Here is a 17,067-nt window from a genome sequence, read left to right as displayed (position 1 = left end):
AGAAAAGAATAACTGAGCATCTATCAATGAATCATACCACCCCCCACCAAGCTGTCTGATTATTTAGCATCTGGATTGCTACAATAGTTCCCCGACCCTTGCCCCACTGCACCCTTGCCTTCCTAACACCCATTCTCCACCTACACCCAGAGTTATTTTGATAAAACACAAGCATATCATGTTATTGCACTGCTCAGAGCTCTCCAAGGCCCCCCAGATTAGAGCAGACCTGGCCTATGAGGCCAACATGGTCTGGCCCCTGAACGCTTTCTCTAACTCCCTATAGTGTCTGTTAGCTGGATAGACAGTATTCATTATACACCTCTGCCTTTCTGTTAAAACTTAGGTTTCCTATAATTCAATTGAAATTCAAATGAAAGGCAATATGAATAGCAAAAACAAAAAACAAAAAACAAAAAACAAAAAACAAACAAACAAAAAAAACAAACCCACAAGACAAAACAAAACAAGGTAAACCAGTGTAATATTTTTAGAATTAATCCTTAAGATACCTCAAGGTAACTTTTCATTATAATGGGCAGTCTCCTGCAATTTTTAAACATATATTCTTCTAATTTTTCCTTTTTAAAGAACTCTGAAATTAGTTTTATTATAAAATTATTTTATGGGTACAAGAAAATGAACTTAAGTCTTAAGGAATTGGATTGTGACACTAAACGACTTAAGGAATTGGATTGTGACACTAAAAGACTTTCTCAAGGATTCAATCTCGTAAAGTCCTAGATTTAGTAAATTTGTGTTAAGTTTATAAAGAAAAGGGGGCACCAGGGTGGCTCAGTGGTTGAGTCTCAGCCTTTGGCTCTAGGTGTGATCCAGGGCCCTGGAATTGAGTCCCATATCAGGCTCACTGCAGGGAGCCTGCTTCTTCCTCTGCCTGTGTCTCTGCCTCTCTCTCTGTGTCTCTCATTAATAAATAAATAAAATCTTTAAAAAATTTGTTATCTTTACTATTAAGATATTTGATTTAGTTCTATTTCTATGACTTCTACAATAATATACATTTTCTTTAAATAAAAGTTAATTTGTCCCCAAAGTACCAAGTGTTATTAATAAATAACTGAGAGATTTGTCTTAATATCTTTTTCAGTGAGGTCATAAAGATGTAAATCCAAGAACCATTCGATTTAGTGATGTAAGTGATGAATATTTCAGGGCATGATAGAATAAATATTACTAAAAACTGTGTGCACATAAAAATAAAAATAACATTTTTCAGAAAGTTATAACTTAGGTATTAATTTCCTTATTTATGGAAGTGTAGACTCTATTATAAACATAATCACATTGGACACAGCACAGGCACATAAGACAACAGAATGTTAGGCTTAAAATGTATTAAAAAGAAAAAAAAGGTATTATCTCTGAAATTTGTGTCTGCTGGGTCCCAATTCTCTTTTATTTTATTGATAATGAATTATGGTTTCTGATCATCGTTTTTGAGTAATCTTAACATATCCATGTAAAAATGTGTGTGTTCAAAGGAGACGGTTTCTCTATTTTTTTTATTAACAATATTCATGATTTAGCTCAACAAACACTTCTGCAAGTTAGGGGCTTTGGATCCCTTAGTAATCTACCTGGGAGTTGCTAACTGCTTCTGTACTTGGGGTTCAGTATGACATCCCATTACATCACATTAACTGTGAGTCTATCACGTGAGGAAAGAAGATATGTGACTAACACATCTCAATTCTAATTTCTCATTACACGGTAAGAATAACTTTTTTTCCTGAAGTCAGAACCATATATGAGATGTTTTATGGTTACTTTCAAGCAAATATGACAGGACAATTTGAGAATCCAAGTATGTGTCTATAAATGGGTCCATCTGGAGTTGGATGGGAATCATCCGATTTGAGCTAGGATCCTGTAGTTTGGAATGACTTCTTTGGTACATACGATGTCACAGAGTACTGTGGGACACCCCATAGCTCTAGCTGGCTGAATCACTGCTTTAGCCCTACCCCCTACATCCTTGCCCCGTCATCTCCATTACCCACTCCAAGCCATCCAGTTAAATACACAGTATAGTAAAAAAGTGTGCCTGCTGTGCCAAATACCCTAGTCCCCTTTTCTAGCCAGTGTGCCACCTCTAACTCCTTCCTTTTAGAAATTCTAGAGCTCTCACTGGCTACACTGGAATGCTTATCAGAAACAAACACCTGAGAGGAACTTTAAAAAGGGATAATGCTTATTTGCCATCCTGCTACAAAGCCTATAGGACAAGGTTGCTCTGCTGAAGAGACAAGGTAGGGGCGAGCAGATACACACTCGCTCAGACTTCCGTTAGAGCAGGGCACCACCTGCTTTCTGCATCACCTTCCTTTGGAAGAGAGGACTGTGAGAAAGAAAAATGTCTCAAGAGCACTGTGCCAGGCAATGAAACCTCTGAAATTCTGTTACTGCTGTGTACACACACACACACTATGCTCTTTCGGCGCAACCATAAGAAAAAATGATTTCCTGAGCAATCTAACAAATATAATTTCCTTTGAGTCATGCTTAATCAAATGACCAGATAACAATATTTTAAAGATATGTGTGTGTGTGTGTGTGTGTGTGTATACATCAGACAAGAGAAAATTACTATTCATTTCGCCCTTTCACATAAGCAATATTGCCATCCAAGGGAATAGGAAAGTGACTGAAAATCCTGCAGATGTGAAGCAAACTACATTTTTTCCTCACCATAGATAAACACTCAGAAGTGATCCATGTGATTTACAGCATGCATTTTCTTCTTGTTGAGCTACAGGATATGCTATGCATCTTAAGAGTGAACTGAATTCTGTTCTACTATTCCCACGGAAGCAATCACCATAAATATTTCTCTCTGCTCATGTAATTTCTATTCTTTTGTTATCTGGGAAACTACGTAATTGTTAATTTAGAAATACATATAGGAAAAAGTACTATCAATATTTGTTAAACATAGGCTATTGTCCTGATTACCATTCTCACCAGTGCATTCATAAAAGTATTTCTTACAATCCTATTGTCTTTAACATTTTTAACCATCGTTAATATTTTGGTATGAAAGAAAGCATTTCTTCAGAGAGCTAGATTTTGAAGAAAATCAAGAATAAAATAATACTAACATTGATTCTCAAGCAGTCTCGTTAAGAACGGTTCTCTCTTCCACCATTTAAAATATTTCAAGAAGGATTTACTTACCTGGGAATATTCAAAGTCGGTGATAGGAGCTATACTCTTGATATAGTCTGATCGAAATTGGTTTTCTGGGTTGGCCAGCGGAACTGGAGGTATGATAGTACTCATCGCTGAAACAATTGTCTAAAATGGAATGAAAAAAATATATGAATAAATATAATATTTAGGCTTCATGTATGACAACTGAAATACATAGTTTCTGTCTTATATATTTTTAGGGAACAGAGTATTTAACCTTTCTACTAAACAGACATTAAAAAAATTCCTTACCACAATAGCATCTTTAACATTTTTCCGGATGTCCAGAATTTTCTGTTTCTTTTCCCTATATGAAAACAGAATTGTTATTAATTTAATTTGCCTTTAGAACTGACTTGAATCAGCTGAGTGGGATTTAAGCTTCCAGCTGCAGCATGTGGCTAGATTGGTTTTACTAGAGGTCCACACCAACCCCCACGACAACAGCTGCAAAGTTTTTAAGTGGGAAAAGAAAAGGTGCCTTTTTTTTTCCTAGTTTGTACACTAAGCAAACTTGCACACATTACAATCTATAGTTTAAACAGCTACACAGGTTACACAAGGCATGGTAAAGGTGTTATGAGTATTGCATATAAAAACTATACAGCTACATTTGTAAATCTGTTTTATTTGAATTATTCATATGTTGATAGTTACGAATAGAAAGAGAGGCAGACCAAGGATATAGAGAAAAGTATAAAATGACACGTTGGTTAAGTGTGCTAAGCGCAGTACCAATAATAAAGAGATCAATACCTCAAGAATATCTAATGAATCATATTTTGTTAAGCAAATTATTTCACTTTTTCATCTGGACTCTACCAAAAGAAGGATTTGCCTCAATATACCAAATTCGACGACAGGCTTCTATCCACCCACCCACCCCCACCCCCACCCCCACCCCCACCCCCGCCAAGATCAAATCAACTGTTTAGAGAAAGCACTTTTGGGAATGCTGAGGGAAGTGGAAAAGTTTGCATGCAGTTTGGAAGCAAAAGCGAGACTGATCATTCCTTACTCGGGATTAAATCCATTGACATGCAGGATCCTCATCTGTTTGACGATAGTGCTCTTCCCAGACTCACCAGCCCCTGCAAACAAATAAAAGCAATGCTGTGGTCTGTGGCCCAACGCCATTGCCACTTCTCGTGCCAACCCGGGCAGCAACTACGCTACCCGAGAGTCGGCCTTTTCCGGTCCGCCCCAGCTCGCGCGTGGAGCAGCGGGCCCTGCCCGCCGGGCCCCCGCGCTCCCCCGCGCTCGCTGCGCTGCGGGCCGTGCGCCGCGGGCCGTGCGCCGCGGGCTATGCGCTGCGGGCAGTGCGCTGCCGGCCGTGCGCCACGGGCCGTGCGCTCCGCCGGGCCGGGAGCCGCCGCGCGCCCTCCGGCCTTACCCAGTAGCAGCAGCCGGTGGGTCGCTTTGTACGCCAGCCGCTCCTTCTGCAACTGCTTCTCGATCTTCTTGTTGGCCTCGCGTCGTTCTTTTTCATCGACGCCCTGGTCTTCTGCGGTCTTGCTGTTGCCCAAACACCCCATGCCTGGCCGCTCGGAGGGACGTCAGGCAGAGTTAGGTATTCGCACGAAAAGCAACAGAGAGGCGTAGGTACGCGTGGGTCGTGCGACGGCTTCTCTTCCCGGCTGCTGAAAGAGATGCTCTGGTCTCCCGGTGCTTTCCGACCGATCGGAACAGGCGTTCCTCACCCTCCCTCTGCCCACCGCAAACTCCCAACTAGAAAGGATGCGAGGAAACGCGCGGAGCCAGATACACGCTTCTTAAAGACACAGGCTTAGAGTTTTCTGCCGGCACACAGCGCGGAACCGAGGGAGACGGGGCCGAGCCTACCGCGCTCCGCTGCGCCCGCGCTCGCCCCGCGTCCCCGCGTCCCCGCGTCCCCGCGCCCAGCCCCGCTCCGCCCGCCCCCGCCTGCCGGGGAGCGCCCTGCCGGAGCGCGGCCGTGCCCCAGCCCCTCCGGGTGCTGAGCGGCCGCCCCGCGCCGCCGGCTCCCCTCAGGGCTTCTGTGGGCACCTGCCGGCCCGCTCGCGCCCCGCGCGGCCTCCGCCGTCGGACGCGCGCCCCCTCCCGGTGCCGGGCGCCCCCGGGCCTCGGCTCGGCGGGAAAGAGGGGCTGGCCTGCTCGCAGGGTCTCTCTGGGGCGCTAGCGCTGTGGGTGCCGGAGGGGTCGGGAGCTGACCTCTGCGAGCCCGGCCCGCGGGAGGCTCACCCGCGCGGGGTCCGCACCGCGGCCGCGTGCCTCTCGCCTCTCTCGCACCCCGCGCCTGGGAGACTGGGTCTGGGCGTGCGCTCCCCGCCGAGGGCTCCGACGCCTCCCTGCTCCCAGGCAGGCGAGGACTCGCGCAGGATCATGCATATTCTATCAGGGAGGAGGATCTGCAGGAGGCTCACCAGTCACACCGCCTTTGTTCCGTTCCTCTTCTAGACGCTTCCAGCGCACCCACGCCGCCGCCTCCCTTAGCCTCTTGTCTTTATCTCCAGCCCCCGTTTCTCCCTCGCAGTTCTCTGAACAGCCCTACTATTTTCCTAGGAGACACTGTGGCCTCGAACCCAAGAGGGCGGAGATGGGTCTGGTTCTCCCTCCCGGTGCGGGCTGCGAGTTCCCTCCCTTACTGCTGCAGCCAGCCCGCGGAGACGTCCGTCGGCCCGCAGCCTTGCACGCGCATCCCTGGACTTGCGGGAAGGACGGCGAAGGAGGCCACGCGGCAGGCACGAGTCCGGGGCTTGTGCGGGGCTGTTAGAGCCCGCGACGGTGTCCGCGCTCTGGGGCCCGAGGCCCTCACACCGAATCCTTCACGTGCCTCTGTGCGGCTGTCTTCCGGGGGCCCAGAGTCCCCCAAGCCCACAGGCCTCTCTCCTTCAGCAAGGCCTGATCTTGACAGAGCAGACACCACCTGGCGGGGCTCCCCAGGCTCCTCTGCCCGGTTCCCTCTGCGTGCAGCAAGCGCCCGGGGCGCGACGGGCCTCACCTTGGACAGGTCTCATTCAAATCCAACAGCAGCACCTCCTTACATTTCAGGTTCCTTGTTAGCGCCATTACATTCCCTCCTGCCTCAGGCAGCCAAGGGCTTAAAAGGGAACCTGACGCTGGCCTGTCCTTCCTTCCCTCCTGTTCACACCTCAGCTCCCTGGAGCCTGGCTTTGGCCCACCTCGCTACACTCAAAACATTCTCATGAGGATGATCAGGGGCCTTCCAGGTACTAAATTTCATCCATGAACTTTGGTCTTTACTTTTTTGGACCTCTCCATGGAGCTGACACTGACTCTCTTTGGAGGCAATCTTGTTCTTTGGCTTCCATCACCTGGTGGTTGTGATGTCCTACTCCCCCTCAGGCTGGTGGAGGTGCCTGGGGCCCACCCACCCTTTCTTCCCTGGTGGGGCTGACCCTATCCTTCATAGTCTGCGGGTGCAGATCTGACTATGCCCACATCACATCTCCAGCCCAGTTCACCCTCCTGCCCATGGCCATCCCCAAGCATACCTCCACTTCCATGTTTCCTGGGGATCCTCAGTTGTATCTGCCAAGGGCTGAGCTCACCCCCAACGCCCGCCCTCACACCTCCAGTTTGTTCCTCTCTTTTTTCTGTGATATGGCCCCTGATTATCTAAACTAGAACGTGGAACTCATTCCTGATTCCTTTCCTTTCTTGCAAACCCAACTGTTCCTGTGTCCCATGGAGTCTCTTTCCTAAATATCAAATATCTGTCCTGTCCCTTCCACCCTGCCTCCCATTACTGTGGTCTTAGGTCACTAATCTAACGTGGATTTCAGCAATGGCCTCCTGCTCACTTATTCTAGTGTTTGGTGTTGCCACAGTGACAATATGGATCTGCCATGTCCATTCCCACCACTTACATGGTACTTCAAGATTGTGTTGGTGTAAATTCTGTGACCTCAGCTCTCAAGTCTCTCCCCTTGCCAGCACTGCCCTGATTCTCCTGCCAGCTCTACTTCCGGAACACCCTAGCTCATCCCCCTGGGTTCACAGGTTGCTTCTCTCTGTAATCCTTGGAATATCTTCTTCACTTGACCACCTCCTAAATATCCTTCTAGCTTCACTACCTGCTCCACATTCAGTGTTAGGCCCCCATCCCCATGCTCTATTGTCTCACCAGCTCCTTGGATTGTATTTACAGCTTTTTCCAAAGTTAGCTACACTGTGGCCTCCGTGGGGGCAGGGCCTGAGTCTGGTTTTTACACCTGCTGCACCTGTGTCTAGTCCAGCAGTGGCCTGGAGAAGCTGCCCCGGGAATCTTTGTCGAATGGATGAATGAATTCCTGAAAGCCAAAGATAACTCCTGCTTGAAGTAGGTGGTCTCATGAAGGGAATTTGTCATTGGATTTTAAGTTCAAGAAGTACTTTGACCAATTTAGTACTATACTAAAAATATTCATACATTTAAAAAAACCAAGAGCAATAAATCATTCTTCTTGACGCAGGCAGAAGCAAACATACAGTGCCATGCTATATTCTGAGCTAGGTTAAAAGTTCTAGTTTTGTGGAAGGGGATATCTATCACCGTTGCCAGGCCTCACATTTTTGAGTTAACACAAATGTTCACACATGGTAATATCAATCTGGCATGTACTGTGGCTGATGGGGCAGGCAGGAGGCAAAAAAGATATTTAAAATTGCATAGTATAGTGGGATGTTCATAAAGATTTGTTAATTTTCTTAATGCCAAGATTTTTTTTATGATGCCAGAGACTTTTGGAAGAAAAAGTTTCAAAACAAATCCCATGAAAATTTATAAAGGGGGGATTAAGTTAGCCCACACTTTTAAGGCAGCCTAACAATTCGGTTACCTTAAAAATACAGCAAAAAGTTTCCACTTATTCAGATCTAGGCATTAGGAGGGCCCTTAATGTTGCTTGTCACCAAGCTGAGAATCAATTACACTTTTGACGTCCCTAGAAATGAAATCTTTAATCTGTCAATCTGGAATCGTCTGATCATCACTAGTTAGGGAATCGGCCTCGCACACCCCTGTCCTCCCCTATGGAAAGTAACCTTGAAATAACCAGCCTGCTTTTTATCCTTGTATAGTTTCTTTGTTTCTGCTCCCTACTGGTCCTCAAAGTCTTTCATTTTCTGCAGGTCCGTGCAGCTCCTTTCTCTCAGTTAGATGGGATGCTGTCTGATTCGAATCAAGTTTTGCTCAAATAAACTCTTAAACATTTTAATATGCCTGAGTTTATCATTAAACAGGGTTAAAGATAAATTTTTATGTTTGGAATTCAAATGAAAGTTGGATGATCATATATGATGAATAATACACTCAAGAGGTTAATGTATCAGTATAATAATATGTTCAGTGTGAAGTAGCTTCTACTGGCTGTTCACTGACTGTTGGCTCTGTGCTAGTCTGTCACACGGAATAATTTGTGTAGTGTTTGCAATAACCCTAAAAGGAACCATCGCCACCATTACTTCACAGCTTAGAGGGGCAAGTAAGGTGAACCTGGGATACAAACCATTGTATCCTGGCTGTCATAGCCACGCTAATTCCACAACACACTGCTAAACATTCTAAAATAGAAAAGTAATGTCTTGTATACAGTGTTGCAACTTTTTTTTCTTTTTTTTTTTTTTTACAAGAAACGCAAAGCCAGTTTTACCTAGTCTGTTACCAGGTAGGAGATCAAGACACTCGTTTCCCCCCCCTTAATCCAGTCATCTGGCCTTGTCCTAGTGTGGTCTGGGAAACTAAACCTCATTGGTGTTTTAAACCATGGAATCCGAATCCAGAATCCCAGCCAGCTCACCTGCAGTGGGGGGGTGGGGGTAGGGGGTTTGGGGGGTGCGCGGGGAGCAGCCTGGAGCTGCCGGCACTGCCAGCCTCTGTTGCCAGGCAACGACTGTGCAGCATCGCCCTCCCCGGGAGGCCGGGAGGCGAGAAGCGGGAGGCGCGATGCGGGAAGGGGGATGCGGGAAGCAGGAGGCGGGATGCAGCAAGCGGGAAGCGGGATGCGGGAGGTGGAAAGCGAGAGGCAGGATCCTGGAGGCGGGATGGGGGAAGCAGGAGGCCGGAGGCGGAAAGCAGGATTCCGGAGGTGCGATGCGGAGGCGGGAAGGGGGATGCAGGATGCGGGTAGCGTGATGCGGGAAGCGGGATATGGGATGCGGGAAGCGCATGCCCACCTGCCTGCTGCAGGGGCGCCCCGCTGCTGCCCGCATGCGGAGGGGGCAGGTCCGCAAAGGCCTGTGGCTGCCTAGCAGCAGAGGAAGGCCCTGGGCCCACCGGGGAAATTGGGAAGGCCTAGAGTTGGGGGCAGAAGGACGAAGGTCAAACACAGTGGCGTCTTCCTCACTCTTGTTGATATTTAAGATAGATGGGGTGTCTCAAGTGTTAGTGCGTTTGAACATTTATTTAAATTTCTTTTACACTTAGTTTTGTAAATTTTGACTAATGATTTTAAAATTTGGTTTTCTTTCAGACCCTCTGATTGAAGTTGGCACATGTTGGGGAAAAAACTCCACCTGTTCCCTGGTTAGTTGGACTCAAGTCCATGACAGCAGTGAGAACAGCGTTTGTTTCTCACTACAAGGGGACTCTCCACAGAAGCTGAATTAACAGCTCGGTGAAAAATTCAAGGAAACTTTCAGTTTATGACAGCCCTAGATCATTATTTTAAAATGTATTAATTGGGGGGTGACTGGGTGGCTCAGTTGGTTAAGCGTCTGCCTTCGGCTCAGGGTTCTGGGATTGAACCTCACATCGGGGCTTCCTGCTCAGTGGGGAGCCTGCTTCGTCCTCTGCCTCTGCCCTTCCCCCTGTTTGTGCTCTCTCTAGCTCTCTCAAATAAGTAAATTCTTTTAAAAAATGTATTAACTGGTCTTGTGGCATTTTATAATTTCAAGGTTACAAAAGCTTAAAACAGCACTAAGATTTTTAGGACCGATAGATCAAAAGTTTTAGAAGAAAAGAACAAAATAGTTTAGGAAAGGTGAATAGTTACTTATTCAATGCAGGGGCAGTTCTCCAAGAAACTACAAGCTGCAACCGGTTTTGCCAACCCGAGGGTGGCAGCGTGGCCACAGGCTGAATGGATGGTGTGCAAGGAGCCCTCATGCCGCTTTGTGTCACTTTAGACAACTTGCTGGTGTTTTCTTGCTTTCTTTCTTAAGTGTCTTGGTGGAAATAAACTGTGTAGATTATTTCCCTTTAGCAGCAGAGCACAGCTCACCCCATGACCTGATTATCATATACTTTAAAAATACTGTGATAAAAAGTTCTACATTTTTTTAAATAGAAAATCAGGGAAACATATTCCATTTACCCTTTCTGTCCATAATAGTCTGTAATCAAATACTCTAGAATTCATTGAAATGATTTTTTTCCTTTCCTTACTCCTACTGCCAAAGTAATATTAAGTAGGTTTTGGAAGGGTCATCCACAACTTTAACCAAAATAGCAGTGAATCACTAGGAAAGGTATGTTAATCGTCTTTGACTACCCTGCAGCCAAAAACCCAGGACTGAAATATCCTCATTGGAATACACAGCTCAGTGTCACAGACAGGAGTTTAAGTACAGTATAAAATCATGAGTTGAGAGGCTACTAAATAAGCTAAAATGAAACAACAACAAAAATCCCACAAAGCACAATGTGAAATCTGCACACAGGATGAAACTAGTACAATTTTGCAGCTCAAAATGTCTGTGAAAGCCACCAAACGGGGTCAGGTGATGAGCCGACCTCAGAAGGGCAGTCTGTGGACTGTCAGCATACTGCAAGAGGAAACAGATGTATCAAAGTTGCACTTAATATACGTTTCCTAAACAGAAATCAAATAACGAGCTCAAGGATCAGAAGAGGAGAGAAAAGTAGCCTTGGGCAGCCTAGGTGGCTCAGCGGTTTAGCGCAGCCTTCAGCCCAGGGAGGGCCTGATCCTGGAGACCAGGGATTGAGTCCCACATCGGGCTCCCTGCATGGAGCCTGCTTCCCCCTCTGCCTGTGTCTCTGCCTCTCTCTCTCCCTCTCTCTCTGCCTCTCATGAATAAATAAATCTTTAAAAAAAAGTAGCCTTCAAACAGTGAAGATCAGCGTCCCTAGCTATGTAATCCCTATCCTCAAGCTTAACTAGCCTGACAAAATCTGGGACTACAGCAGATTTTCAGACCCCTGTTGTCTAATTCAGAGATTTTGATACTGATGTAAAGTTGCAAGGATAAACAGTTTCAGAGATATTTCTTTCTTTACTAATTCACAAACTTCAGATATGAAACGTAGAACTTGCAAACAAATCTACCATATGCGAATAAAACTTAAATTTTTTAAGCGTTTTTATTTTTAATTCCAGTTAGTTATCATACAGTGTTACATTAGTTTCAGGTGCACAATCCAGTGATTCAACACTTCCATACACTGCGGTCATGACAAGTGCGCTCCTTAGGACTCGCACCTGTGTCACCCATCCCCCTCTCCTCCCGTCCCCCCCTCAACCATCAGTTTGTTCTCTGTAGTTAGGAATCGGTTTCCTGAATAAAGCTTAAATCTTAAGGCATTTTTAAAAAATGATTAAATTAGTTTTAGCACCTAGTTCTAGGTACCAAGAGTTTTCTATTCCTCAATAACTATATTCACCAAGTTTTTTTTCTTTTTTAAGATTCAATCTCATGCAATCTCTGGGGTTATAAGAATCACTAATGATTAAGAAAGAGTTCTCTTCAAACCTATTTTTTAAAACAAAGTGTATCACCCTGTTGCCCTGATTTGGAGCAAAAAGAGACAAACAATGCCATGTGCTGTTTAAATGCTTACCCATGTTCTCTCCGGGTCAGTGAGGCGCCCCTGTACGATGTGAGAGCTTCAGGAGGCAGGGTGCCATGAATCCTTGTTTTAACACACTGATGTAGGGTTGGACTTGAGCAATGCCTACCTACCTCACAACTGTTCTCATAATTTAAGCAAATCCAGTAAACCGTGCTGTAAGGCAAGACAGCTAAGAGAATCCAGTTTTGTATCTATACAACGTAGATTTGTGGCATTGAGCTCATGTTTATCTCTTCCTACATCATCCGCAGGGATGTACCATAAACAGGATAAGAAGATGCTGAGGCCAATTTTTTACCTTCTGGAGCAGGTGGGGACATAAGACTAGCACACTCTCATCATTCAGAGGACAACAAGTGACGATACGCAGGAACTCAGGGCTGGAAGGTGTCGTAGAGCCCCTGGGGGGATGGGAGGTTCCACAGGATCCACAAAAGCTTCACCAAACAGGAGGGACCCCAGGCGTGTCTTGAAAGGGGGGTCGGGCCAGGTAGGGAGAAAGAACACCCTCCAGGTGAGGAAAATCTGTGTAATGAAAGCAAAGGAGAGGGAAGAGGTACTGTACAGAAGGCAGAGGGACACAGCACACGTTACATCTCTGAGGTGGGGGGATCTCTCAATAAGCCACAGGAAAATACAGATTCTTGGTATGGCAACTTTTCTTAAGGTAAAAGCTCTCTCGTGCCTCTGTGTAGCTTAATGGTTAAGAGCAGGGGCTGTGGAGCAAGAATGGCTGGGCTCACATCCCTCTTCTGCTGTGTGGTTCTGTTTCTTTCTCTATAAATGAGTGAGGACAATGGCATAGAGTTATGGTGAAAATGATATGAATCAATTCATCTTACCACAGTGTCTGGCAAATAGCAAGCTCTCAATAAATGCAGTAATGTTATCATTCAACATCAATTAACAAATACATATTCATGTAACTTCTCTACATGAAGCAGCATGTTGTCCTCGAGGAACTCCTGATTTTTTTCTACTAGCTGGACACATGAACAATGAGGCATAGAGCAGTCGGCACTGATTTGCTGAGGGGTCTACCTACAATCAGCTGAGCAAAGTACTAGCTGCTAGGTGGGAACATAAAGGCAATGTGACATATTGGAAATAGTGGGAAAAAAACCCACAGGTAATGGATGAATGGATAAACAAAATGTGGTCTATGTGTATGATACGATAGTATTCTGCTTTAAAAAGGAGGGACATTTGGAGCATCTGGGTGGCTCAGTTGGTTAAGCGTCGGACTCTTGATTTTGGCTAGGGTCATGATCTCCAGGTCGGGAGATAGAGCCCGGCGGGGGGGCTCCATTCTGAGTTAGGAACCTGCTTGAGGACTCTCTCCCTCTCCCTCCACACCTCCCACCCTCCCTCTGCTCACATGCACTCCCCCTCTAAAAAAATAAAATGGAAGGACATTCTAAAAGATGCTGCAACATGGATAAACCTTAAAGACATGCTAGGTGAAAAAAGCCAGGCACAAAAGGACACGTAGGATCCCACTTTGTGAGGGATATAGAGTGGTCAGATTCAGAGAGACGGAAAGTAGAATGGTGTTGCCTGGGGCTAGGGGCGGGGGAATGGGGATTTGGTGTTTAATGGGCACAGGCTTTCTGTTTGGCAGGATGAAAAAGTTTTGCGGGGGGCAAAAAGTGGCAAAAGTTTTGCAGAGGCAGTGGCTGCACAACAATGGGAATGCAGTTAATGCCACCGAACTATACCCTTAAAAATAGTTAATCTAAAAAAAATAGTTAATCTGGTAAATCTTATGTTCTGCGTATTTTACACAGGAAAAAAATCCACATGTAGAATCTTCATCATGACAATGGTGCAAATCTTTATTGTGGTTTCAGGATATTTGTTTTCACTTTTCTGATTATAGTTCAAGTAACTTCAAGTCGTTGTTTAGAAACATTTGCTGCAGTTATAGTTTCTTACCGGCAGGTGGCAATGTAGAGTGGGAAGGACTGATGGAGGCTGGAAGGATGCTTTCTACGGGGACCAGTGCATTTATTCATTCACCGTTAGGTTTTTTTTTTTTTTTTTTTTTGAATGCCGATACACACATAGCCTTGAGATCATAAGGATTAATCAGACATTATCCCCCACCTCAATCAATTTACCAGTCTAGTAGAGAGGGGTAGACATGCAATCAAGTAAATGCAGTAAAGTTCTCTGAATTCCACAGGCATTACTACAGTGGGTGGGACACCTAGGGGGTGTGTGTGGTCAATTGTAAAAGTGAAGAAAGAATATCATTTCCTTTCCTGGAGAACTGTATGCTAACCTTTGATAGTCCCTTTTCATCTTAATTTTAAAAATATACTGAAAAGTGCTTTATTTCTAGCATCTCATCTGATCATCATTGCAGCCTACAAGGTGCACATTATCGTCCACATTTTGCCAATAAGGCTGTTTGTCTGAAGGCCCCACAGGGTCCCGAGAGCGGTGAAGCAGACGTTTGATCACAGAGCCTGTGCCTTTTCCAGAGGGAACTCTCTGGTCCTTACAAATTGAAAAAAAATCACATCATTCTTCTTCCACTAATTACGAGAGGAAAAATCAAACAAGCCCACCTTCTAACTCGGTTAGGCAGATTAATCTGCATATAATGAGTGATGAATTAATTAACTCTTTGCACAGTTGCCTTAGCAACTGGTTTCTTTTAGAATTTGGCTTAGTTACAGAGTTTAAAGCAACAGTATTCCTGTGACAACAGTCAGATTGTATATGAAATGGAAGGGAACATAAACACATTTTACCACAAGTGGGAACTATGTAGCTTTCACAGAAAAGTTGGGATGGCTCTTCCTAAAGCTTGCAGGGCTGTTGACAAGGAAAAAGGGAGACAGAGCCTGATATCGGTCTATATTTGCCCTTACATGTTTTGTTTACATTTGTCATTAAGTAGGAACAATTCGACAGATTTAAACTGTAAATAAATGAAAGACTGACATTCAAAAGGGATAAACCCCTTTTACAGATAAATCCTAAACCATGTTAGATATATTGAAGGATTGAGCAAATGCAAAAATATGTTGATGTTGTTATTGACAGCCAGGATTTTCAGAAATTTGTATGACGTACAAATACAGAATGAAGGAAGGCAAGGGAAAGCCTGTGAGGATAAACTAGGATTGTAGTGGCCTCTGTGAAATCATGATTTCCAAAACATAGTATATGTTCATAGTCATGGGTACATATGTGCGTACATTTGTATGCTGTGTACATATATATGTATATATAGTTAGCCTTGAACACTGCAAGGTTGGGGTGTTGCCCCCTACTCAGCTAAAAATCCATGTACAACTTTTAACTCCTCAAAAACTTAACTATAGGGGTGCTTGGGTGGCTTAGGTGGTTAAGCGTCTGCCTTTGGCTTAGGCCCTCATCTCAGGGTCCTGGGATGGAGCCCTGCGTCAAGTTCCCAGCTCAGCAGGGAGTCTGCTTCTCCCTTTTTCTCCCTCTGCCCCTCTCTCTGCCGCTCCTGCTCTCAAACTCTCTTTCAAATAAATAAATAAAATGTTGAAAAACCCAAATCCAAAAAACTTAACTGCTATTAGCCTAGTGTTGACTAGAAGACTTACAGTTAACATAAACAATTGATTAAATACATACTTTGTATGTTATATGTCTCATATACATGTATCATATATTGTCTTCTTATAATAAAGTAAGCCAGAGAAAAGAATGTTATGAAGAAAATCACAAAAAAAAGAAAATCACAAGGAAGAGAAAATATATTTATAGTACTGTATTGAAAAAAATCCACATAAAGGTGGATTCATGCAGTATGAATTTGTGTTATTCAAGGGTCAGATGTACATACATATATTTCTTTGTTTAGTCTGCTGAAAATGCCAAGGAGTTAAGACGCTCCAGTAGCCATGAGCACATCTCCTGCCTACGTCTGACTTGTCTTGCTTATCACCGCAAGGAACCAGGGCTCCTCAAGGAAATGAGTGATATCAGTCTGGGGGGACAGGGTATCTGCAAGGTAAACCTGGAACACTGTTATGCCAAAAAGCAAGAAAGTGCTTACAAACTGCTGGGGGTGTGTCATTGGAACACAAGAGCCAGATTGAAGGGGCTCTCATTTAGTCAAATCTCGGATGGTGTGAGCACCCAGATGTCGAGGTACAGAAATGAATTCTAGACCCCTGCGAAATGTAGGAATATTAAGTGTCTGTGCCAGTAACAAATAGATAAATAAATGGGGGAGAGGGGAGGGTTCTTGCTAGCTAGCAATGTCCCTAATTCCCTAGGGAATGTGAACAGAGTCCTGGAAAGGGTGAATCAGCATTTGCCACCAGCATAGCGAAGTCTGGGTCAGGCAAGATCCAGCAATGGAGGGTCAATCTGGGGGAACAATTTTTTTAACAGGGATTTTATTTTTAAAGTCATCTCTACACCCAATACGGGGCTTGAACTCATGACCCCCGAGATAGAGAATTGCGTTCTCCACCAACTGAGTCAGCCGCAAGGAACATTTTCACGAGGAACAGAATTTCTGCGTGGCCCCCCCCAGACTGCTAACCAGGTGCAGAGTAAAACACAGTAACTCCTCAGTGGAGAAACAAGACAACCGGGGTAATTAAAAGTAACACCATCAAAGGAGGAGGCGAGGACGTCCTGTGCTTCCAGACGTGGACCCTGCAAAGGCCACCCATCGTCTAGGTAGCATTCCGGCCCGGGAGGCATAGCCTGGAACCTACGTCAGGAGGAGACATCAGGCAACCCTGAAATTTAGCAAAAGGGAGGAGGGATTCATTCTTCAAAAATGGCAACATCATAAAAGGCAAAGAAGGAGAGTGGAGATGTTCCAGGTCAAGGGCAACTAAAGAGAGCTGGAAGCCGGCTGCCGCCTGGCCCTGGCCTACACGCCGGGCCGGGCGGAGGGGAAGGCTACACGGGACAATCGGCTCAACCGATGAACCGGGAACTCAGATGGCAAATGAGAGACATTGTTCAGGGAGTTTCACGTTGACACGGTGTCAGTGTGAAACTCACTGAAGTTGCTGTCTGCACTGCGATGGTGCAAGACAAGTGCACACCGTTCTTGGGGCGTG

At 45.1% G+C, this 17,067-nt stretch overlaps 1 protein-coding gene across 1 annotated transcript in view; it reads right to left on the bottom strand.

Annotated features, from left to right (window-relative positions):
- GNAL (G protein subunit alpha L) overlaps positions 1-17,067 on the bottom strand; it is a 142,638-nt gene that overhangs the window by 94,644 nt on the left and 30,927 nt on the right. Inside the window, 3 exon segments of the mRNA XM_055323572.1 lie at positions 3,196-3,315; positions 3,463-3,517; positions 4,229-4,301. Of these exon segments, the coding sequence (XP_055179547.1) occupies positions 3,196-3,315; positions 3,463-3,517; positions 4,229-4,301 (248 nt within the window).

This window comes from Nyctereutes procyonoides, unplaced genomic scaffold (assembly GCF_905146905.1).
Source record: "Nyctereutes procyonoides isolate TBG_1078 unplaced genomic scaffold, NYPRO_anot_genome, whole genome shotgun sequence".
Lineage (NCBI taxonomy): Eukaryota > Metazoa > Chordata > Mammalia > Carnivora > Canidae > Nyctereutes > Nyctereutes procyonoides.
This window is presented reverse-complemented; position numbering and strand designations above follow the sequence as displayed.